Source organism: Aedes aegypti, chromosome 2 (assembly GCF_002204515.2).
Source record: "Aedes aegypti strain LVP_AGWG chromosome 2, AaegL5.0 Primary Assembly, whole genome shotgun sequence".
Taxonomy (NCBI): Eukaryota; Metazoa; Arthropoda; class Insecta; order Diptera; family Culicidae; genus Aedes; species Aedes aegypti.
The window spans coordinates 101,822,137-101,831,217 of record NC_035108.1 but is presented as its reverse complement, the minus strand read 5'-3'; the positions used below and the strand labels follow the sequence as shown (position 1 = coordinate 101,831,217).

Genomic DNA, 9,081 nt, shown 5'->3' with positions numbered 1-9,081 from the left:
TTGATAACTACTATAGCCATTACTGACCGCTTCTGTCCCAGTAAAGATGTAAAGAACTAAAGAACACCCAACGAAAAAAAAATAGCCAGCTGTTATCGGATCCATACGTTTGCATCGTGAAGGAATGTCATCGAAACACAAGCAGCCGATTGTCGTTTTTTTATTTTTGTTCTTATTAATTTATTTTGTTATTCATAATAAGTTAATTGTATTCTATACTTTTATTATTTTGTTACCTTAGTGACTAACTTTTTTTCTGTTTTTCCTTTTTTAATATTTTTCGATACCTCAAAATGTGTAAAAATGGTGATTACTTGGTTTTTTACTCTTCCCTTCTACCTCGTCATCTTCTCGCTTGTTCTTGGTTTTTGTTTTTTTTTCACTTTCGCTACGTTCGCTTTCTAGTTGTTTTTTTTTTTCTCTTGTGTTCTTCACTTTTTATTTGTTTGTATCTCCATCGGGTTTGTTCGAGCGACTATACCGCTCCAGACAGCCACTAGCTGTTGTAGTTTGTATTATTTTTTGTGTGAAACTTGTCCGCGTTTTGCCGTCATTTACGACAACAGAACACAATGGCGGACGAGAGGCGCATGGATGTGTGTGTGTGTGTGTGAATGTATGACAGAGAGAGTTCCATCTTAAAATGCTTGTTTTTCTAATTTCTCGAAATTGAATATATTTTTACACACATACGATTTGATTCGTTCGCCAGAACTTATTCGTTTGTTACATTTCGTTACAAGACGTTCATGCTAATCATTTGATTGCTCAACTTTATCTTCCTACAAAGATTTTCTCTAAAAAACTCGTCAAAGAAACTGTGAAGTTTCTGTCCTCAATTTCCAGTTAGACATGATGGGGTGCGAAGTGGTTTTCTAATGATGGAAATTGTGTAATTAAAATATATTTTCTTCTGATGTTTTTATGCGTACAATCAATAATTCAAATGATGCGCATGAATTTGTGTCTTGTTGGTTTAATTTTTGGTCGATTTGAATAGTCACACATTGGTTTTATTTCCAGCACAAATCTCGCAAATGACGCATACACAAGCGTCCATATTCGTTGAAAAGCCCCTAAGAATTTGTTTTAATTAAACTTTTCAATGGTATGCATAAATCGCTGTCTTTGTCCACTTTCAAACTGGTTTAATCTTAATAACTTCATTTACGCGCTCTTATGTGTGGATCTTAGATCTTAGATACTTTAGTGATTTTATCGAAAAATATCTCCATAATCAATAATCAAAGATTTGTCTTCGTGTATGTAGCGATGTCAATATGTTTTGTACACTGAGAAAAACTGCAACAATCGAAATGAAGCGTGTTGTTGCAATGACGTTTAGTGTTCGATCAAAGTCGGCATGGAATCTTGCTCCAGTCCATCATCAGAAAGCATCAAAGTGACCCGTGGATAACAGTGGGTAGGCTGGGCGACCAATCAGAGCAGACTTTGCGCGCCATCTCGTGATGCCGTTTCGTTTCGCTATCGCCAAAGTGTGCGTGGATCGTTCTACCCGTTTCCATGGTGACCAAGCTCGATCAAAACACGGTACGATGACAACAGAAAGCCGTGTAAATGAGTCAAATTTAAATAGACATTCAATGCACTGTGCCAGTTGTACACACACAGTTGCAGCAACATCAGCTGGCGTTTTGTTTTGCACTGTGATACATGCTGTTTTTGGGTGTCAACAGCGCACGCTTCCATTTGCAAAGCGTTGTACAATGGGTAATGTGTGTGTGTTTAATCGAATTTCAAATTTGCTAGTAACTCATTGATTCATCCAATTATTATTGTGATGTTTTCGAGATGGTAAAAGTGTGTTTGTTCTCTTCATCAATTCTAACTTTCTATTTGCTTTTTCTTAGTATGTTTATTTTTTCGTCACTTTTTTTGTAATATTTGTTTTGTTCTTGTTTTTTTTTTTTTTTGAAGATACTAGGCAGTGGGTGGCGCTTACTAGAATTTTCTCATTGCAGACCATTCGTAGATCTTTCAACCAACTGAAATACACACACATACAGCTTGATCCAGTAAAATAGTCGATCTACAGTGGGCATTGTTCGCTGTTGTACATCTGACAGCAGGGCCGAATTGAGCCTACTTCGACTGATGCGTTTTTGATTTGTGAATATTGTTTTTTAGGAACAACGGCTACTGTGGATCAATGCGAATGCATCGCACACACGCATACTAGCAAGCGATAATGCCATCTGGCGATGAGCACTAGGATTGCGACGACACACTTGCCAGCAAAGCGGAGCACTATGGTTCCGCCTTCTGTGTCAGAGAGCCCTTTCTTCCCACAGCGTGCTGACTAGTGTGAGGTGATGCGGCGGCCGATGCGTTCAATAGGTGTTAATTGTATTATGCTGGATTGTACAAGTGTATGTGTGTGTTTCGTTTTTGTTAAACTGCAGCTTGATTATACAAACAATGATCATGCTTTCTATACCGCTGGTTTTGCTTCCCTATAATACTCATGTCACACTTATCTTCGCTATATGTGTTTATGTTTTTGTGTATAATGGATCAATTATTCACGAGAAAAACTCAAACAGAATGTGTTCTTGTGGTTGTATTATGGTTTTGACAGTTCATACCTTCTTAATCATGATTTATGTTCTTTAAAAACAATCTTACACACGTATAAGATTCAAATTTTAGTTTATAGGCATTTTATTTTTTTCTGTTCTTGTCTTTCCAATCGTACTCGTCTTGATATAAAGATCATGCTTTCTGTCTACTTTGTGTGATTTTTGCTTGTTTCATTTTTCACTACGCGAAAGAAATTCCAAACATAGTTTTGTCCAAAAAACATGCACAATAAGGATAAGCGGCTGTCACCTAATATTGACTAGCGCAACTAAATTCTCGATCAAATTTAGGTAACCATGCGAATGTTTAGGTGTGCTTTATCCTACCGTCTCTTCACCTTGCACTTATGCATTATAATCGCTATCATAAATACGTTGTAAATTAATATGGCTTTGAATGAGGAGAGCATTTGGATCCGACTTTGAGACAAGTGCTTCAGTTGGCACAATAGGAGGTTATGCCTATTACAGCTACTGAAGCATGAGTCTCATCGAATCTCTTGAAACGTATAGATTACACATTCGTGCTGAATCCTTCCAGATGCAGGAGCTCAGTATCCTAAGGAAACCTATTGATTTTGGCCCGAAATTGGTGGGCCCAAATAGAGGTACAAGTGTAGGAATACTGTGACCGCCGCCATTTCCGTTAAGATATCGCCCCTTGGGAGCTCTTGCACACGGTGGAGTGATTCTGGCAACACTGCCACTTTTGTTTTTTTTTCGTTTTTTCTGCTAATTTCCTCTTTGCTTTATGCTTCCTTCGCGCTCAATAGAGGTTGATTGTACAGACTAAATATAAATAAATACAAAGTTGTGTGTATAAATAGATTATCGTTCCATTACATGTATATGTTTGTGTACAAATAGAAGGAATAACACTTTGTTTCGAATAGAAAATCTAATACAGCTGAAAAGCAGCCACTTAAAACAATACTCGAATGTAATACACGATATAAGAAATGAATGCAAACCGATGATGAAGACGATCCACGCAACTCAATCTATCCAGACTCCGAACAGACGAATAGCCTCGTTCGCTCATGAGTCTGTCTAGTTTTTATTTCGAATCGTCCATCATCAAAAGCTTCGATGGTTGTGCGTGCAGTCAGTTTCCAGCTCGCCGGAAGCAGCCTGGTAGCAAAATAAAACAAATGACTAAAAACGTAAAATCTCTCTCTTGAAGGAGCTTGGGTTAAAGATTCCTCAGCAGTCTAACATTCACCTAAATTGACAATAGAATGGCTCTTTGATTAAAAACTAAAACAACTGTAAATATATGACTTATAAGCAAACGATAAAATAGTTTTTGGTTCCTTTGTCAATTATGTAAAATACGCTCGCGGAAAAGAAGTAGAGTGAAAAAATCGCCCGAAACTATTCCTCCTAACAGTAAATAAATAAATAATTGCGCGTAAAGATTGAAAACTATCACAACAATCATATGTTTGTTACATCGTAAAATGTTTGTGCTAAATGTTCTCGTTTTTAAAAACCTAGAAACAGAATACAAAAACATAACAGACTAAATTTTTGAGAAATTTTCTCCGAAAAATGCATTTTTCTGTCGGTAGCTTAAAACTAAACTTGCGGATTCGGTTCCAATCATACTGTGGATTTTGTCTCTTCAGTGTTCAGGATGGTTTTTATGATACTGCTTCCATGAAATGCATTCAATCCTGTTTGATTGAGTTCTAGTTGTGTTCTGTTCAAAAATAAATCAGCGTGTAGTGTTGAGGATGTTTTGTATGTGTGAGTGCTTTTGATGGTTTATCTCTACGCACTTAGTTCCAAACGCGCAGGAACGAATCCCAGGAACCGGTTGCAACGGCCATTCCGTTCTCGGTGACTCCTAAGCAAGATACGCGATTGTCATGACCTGCCAGGATACCTGCCCTCTCCGCCTTCATCGTATCCCACACGTTGCAGTTGAAGTCGTCGTAACCGGCCAGTAGTAGCCGACCTGATTTGGAGAATGCTACCGAGGTGATACCGCAGATGATGTTGTCGTGCGAGTACATGGCCAATTCCTGATCGGCACGGATGTCGAACAGCCGACAGGTGGCGTCATCCGAACCGGTGGCGAATGCATGCCCATTCGGGAAGAAGGTAACGGCGTTGATATCGCTCTCGTGTCCAGGGAAGGTCTGTTTGCACTGACCTTCACGGATGTCCCACAGCTTGGCGGAAGCGTCGCACGCCCCGGAGACAAACACACGGCACTGAGGAGAAAGCGACAATGCCATTACGTCTCCAGTGTGTCCCAGGAACGATGTACATTGCTGACCGGTCTCAATGTCCCACAGTCCACAGGACATGTCACCGGAACTGGTGACAATCTGGTTGTCATCGAGAAACCGGCAACAGGACAAATATCCAGTATGTCCCGGAAGCTCACGTGATACTCTTACATTTCCTTCTCTAGTTTTCAGATTGTAGATTGAACAAATATTGTCCAAGCCACCGCAAGCAACGAAGTTACCAGACGGAGCATACGCGCAGGTCATAACCCAGGACGATCGCAGAGGAATCGCGTGAACCTTGTTTGTCGTATGCGAGTCCCATACGATCAGCTTGCCATCCTGAGAGGCGGATACCAGATTGCGGGAGTCACTACCCCAGTGCATGGCGTAGATCTTCGCTAAGTGACCCCTCAAGGTACGCCTGGTTCGCATCTGTATCCTTCCGATGGGTTCCAGATTATTTGTCGCCTGCACCAGCGATGTGTCGCAGGCCGCCTTCCGGGCATCTCGGATTGCATTCTTCAGCGTTTCCGCTTCCTGTCTAAGGGCTTCCAGCTCATTCATTCTGACGTAGCGACTATGAGGGAAGGTTTAGCAGCTACTGAACACTTTCGATTCCTTCGGTTCCGACTAGCAATTTAAGCAAAGCAATAAACTATCCCGAATGATGAAAAGCTTATGGACAATTAGGGGTGCTGACTTTCTCTCCTCTTCTTGATTTTCTTCCGTCCGGACAGATTCACTTTTCCCGTACACACTTTTATTCTGGTGCCACACAGCCACAGAAAGAGAGAGAGGAAAAAAATTCAACACCGATTTATCGATTATCTGCAGTTTTCAATTGTTGGGACTTTCGCACAATCTCCACTCTTTGGGGCAGATATCGTCAAACTCTTCACGGCTGCCACCACTAGTCCCAGAAGGCTTCAACTCCAATCACTAATCCTAAATCGGGTCCTTTCGTGGCGTTTCGTCGTTTTGGTGCACTTTTCCTTCCGAATAAATCCGTTTCTAACTGTGCATTTCACTAAAATATATCACCATCTTTCAGATCCTCCATATTACTTTACATATAAAAATCCAATATCCACCTTTTGAACCGTGGAGATTTTGCACTCTTGCGCTCTCTCTCACTCTCGTTCTTCGTTCAACACTTGGCACTCACTCTCCCAACCAAAACAGGGAGGATACGAAACAGTTCGAGTCCACTAAGTGCTAGAGGCACTCTCACTTGCAGCTCTCTCTCTCAATTGCTCTCACCGCTCTCACGCTCTCGACGACGATGGGTCGATTGGGCGAATGACTTTTTTCACTTTTTCCTTCACTGCCTCTAATGATGATGGATTCGATGATTGCTGGCCTGGCCTAGCCTTCTGGGGAGGAGACCCCGACTCGGAAAATCCAACTTTTCTGCACTACTGGGCCCGCTCGGCGCTGGAAAATACCATATTTCGGCGCCTGGGTGCTTCCTGTGCCGTTTGCTCGCTAGCTCTCAATCAATCAACGCACATTATTCGCCGAAAAAAACCGCAATCGATCTGCTCCGCCGAGACGTTTTATCACTCCTCTGGATTAAAAAACGAAACAGAATGTACGGATCGCTCCCGTGCAGCGATTGAAGGGTGGTCTCGCGCTGGAAGCAATAACTACTAATAAAACGCTCCTCCACTCGGCTCGGCTTCGAGTCAGCCGCACTCTCGCATCGGATGGGAATTTTCGTCGGCACTGGCAATACTTAGGGCGAGATGAAGGGAACGTTTCGAGTCGCTCACTGGAACGATGGGATATTTTTTCGGATCCTCAGAAGTGACATTCGTGCATGACAGAGACGAAGCACTAATTTCCTCAGTGCTATTCTGTACTCTCTCGCACAGTTCGTCTCCAGCTGTCAGTTCCAATCAGATATTCAACACCTATTTGTAATCCATATGGCCTAATAAATGGGACATTTTGAATTGTCTGTTGAAAATTAACTCTGTGTTTTTACCTGTCGTGCGCTTGTCTGGCACAAAACGGAGCTGAAATCAATTCAGCTTTTTTATGTTTTACATACGTAGTCAACTCTCCCTTATTCAATATTTCGTATCTATTCAAATGAGGTTCTGCAGTGTTTTGATGTTGTATGGGATTTTGTCTTTAACTGGCCTTGTTGCTTACAAATTTCATGAAACAATATGATATTTATAAATATATATTATCTGGCTTTAGGTAATACGGGAGACTAAACGCAAAAAAAACCCTTTGATCGGTTTTTAAGGGGGCAGTCATTGATTTCTGAATGTTCAAAGGCAGTTTTTTCGTTCAAAATCAAGAAAATTTACAGGAAAATGTGTTCACTGTATTCTATTCTACAACTGAAACACAATCAACACATTTTCATCGAATATTTTTTAGTTTCGAACAGAAAAACTGCTTTTGAAGTTTTGATGTTGACGATGATTACGATGACGGAGCGTTGAATCACAGTTGAACATTAACTGAATATACCCAAAAACTTTACTTTGAGCTATTCAACGGTATTTTTAGGTGATTTTTACGTTCAATAAGAAAAATAATATAATATTCGTAGAACATTAGCTTTTTTGGCTCTCGTACAGTTAGTATGGAATGAAAAATTGTTGAAAAAACTATCAAGTCGATTTTCTCAAAAGTAGGATTCTGTTCTGGCAAACATTGTATTGCCCAGTAGGCCGTAGAGCCTTTGAAAAAAATCCGAAGTTAAAGACATTTTACACCATCTTCAGCCATAGGCTGCACAGACTGAACATAACTAACATTAGATAACGGACACACGGAACGACCAGTGGACCAGTGAAGAATTTTTCGTTTGACGAAAAGTTTCTCCGACTGGGGCGGGAATCGAACCCACACTCCGTAGCACAATATGCCTAAACGACTGACGCCGCTAACCGCATGGCTACGAAGCCCAGTAGTGTCAAATTTTCATTTTCCGTTTTCTCATATTTCTTGGAGGATTTTTAAAAATATTATTCCACTCCAATACGGTGGAGCCCTTGATGAAAATAAAAGTGAAAGAATTGTACACATCGGTCGTCCCGTTCTCAAGCCAACACGTGACACACAAACAACATTCCATTTCCATTTACATACCTAGATAAGCCTCTTTTATTCATCCTATTATCCTATTTAAAGTATTTCAATTTCTAATCTTTATTTTGTTTTTCTTCATAAAAATGAAAGGTGAAATAAAGGTGAGGATGAAACAGAGCCGCACTAAACTAAAGTAACTAAAGAAAATTTTGAATCCAATATGTTTGAGTGCTTAAACCTTCTTCAAAAACTTTTGAAACTCGGATTCAAAACTTTCAGTAAGATAAGTACAGGGCTGTTACAAAAACTTCAAAATCGTATCCGCGAAAATCGCGACTTCTGAAATTTAATCCGCGCCTAAAAGCACCAATACGCGCCAAAAAAAATTTTTTTTTTTTTTCCAATTGTCACTGAAATTTTAAATCGTGTCTCAAACAAACATGTACATTAGACCTATTCATATTTTCAAAAATGTCTAGAAACTCCCCAGTCAACCAATACTTTCATTTTCCATTGCGAAATGAACTTCTGACCAAAATTTCACTCAATTTAGAGTCAATTTAGGTGTGCATCAAATCAATTATGTGTTTTTGGGCTGTTTTCAAGCTTTAAAAAATCATAAAACCGAGCGAAAATTCAAAATTTATCGAAAATACCTCTACATAGTAGTTTATCCAATTCTATGAACCATTGCCGAACATTCTAAAATTCTAAAATTGGAGCAAGTTTCAACATAGTTTGGTTGAGGTTTGTATCTCGAGGTTCTTGAAAATCTCTTTTTTCGGGAAGTGTTTTCACTAAAAAGCATGCCTGCATGAAAATTTCGGATTTTAAATTTCCAGACATGATGACTATGCATATCTTAAAGTCAATCCCGTTCAAAGTTACCATTTATCTTACGAAAATAAATTGTAAAAAATAGGTAATTATGAAGCACATTTGCAAATCCACTGTGGATGAGCCAAGAACACCACCGTGAGCTTCAAAGAATACAAAAAATGAACACGTTGGACTGCCTTTTCTCAGTCGATGATGATGATTGTTTTCAAATCGTTCTAAATGATCAGTAAAATGCGATCAAAACAATCATCACCCGGAAAGAAAAAGCAATGCTAACTTGTTCAATTCATTCGTTTTCGGTACATGTGTCATGCATGATTTAACTATCATCAGGTTGCGATGCGGTGTTC

General features: G+C 39.7%; 1 protein-coding gene across 1 annotated transcript; it reads right to left on the bottom strand.

Moving 5' to 3' along the window:
- Positions 1-404: 404 nt before the first annotated feature.
- On the bottom strand, positions 405-6,534 carry LOC5579061 (guanine nucleotide-binding protein subunit beta-1). Its single transcript, XM_021841738.1, has one exon. The coding sequence runs from the start codon at positions 5,402-5,404 to the stop codon at positions 4,382-4,384; it is 1,023 nt and encodes a 340-aa protein (XP_021697430.1). The 5' UTR covers positions 5,405-6,534; the 3' UTR covers positions 405-4,381.
- Between the last annotated feature and the right edge of the window lie 2,547 nt (positions 6,535-9,081).

Bases quoted from the DNA above. Each gene is read 5' to 3' on its own strand.
- LOC5579061 (XM_021841738.1), bottom strand. From the start codon at position 5,404: ATGAATGAGCTGGAAGCCCTTAGACAGGAAGCGGAAACGCTGAAGAAT.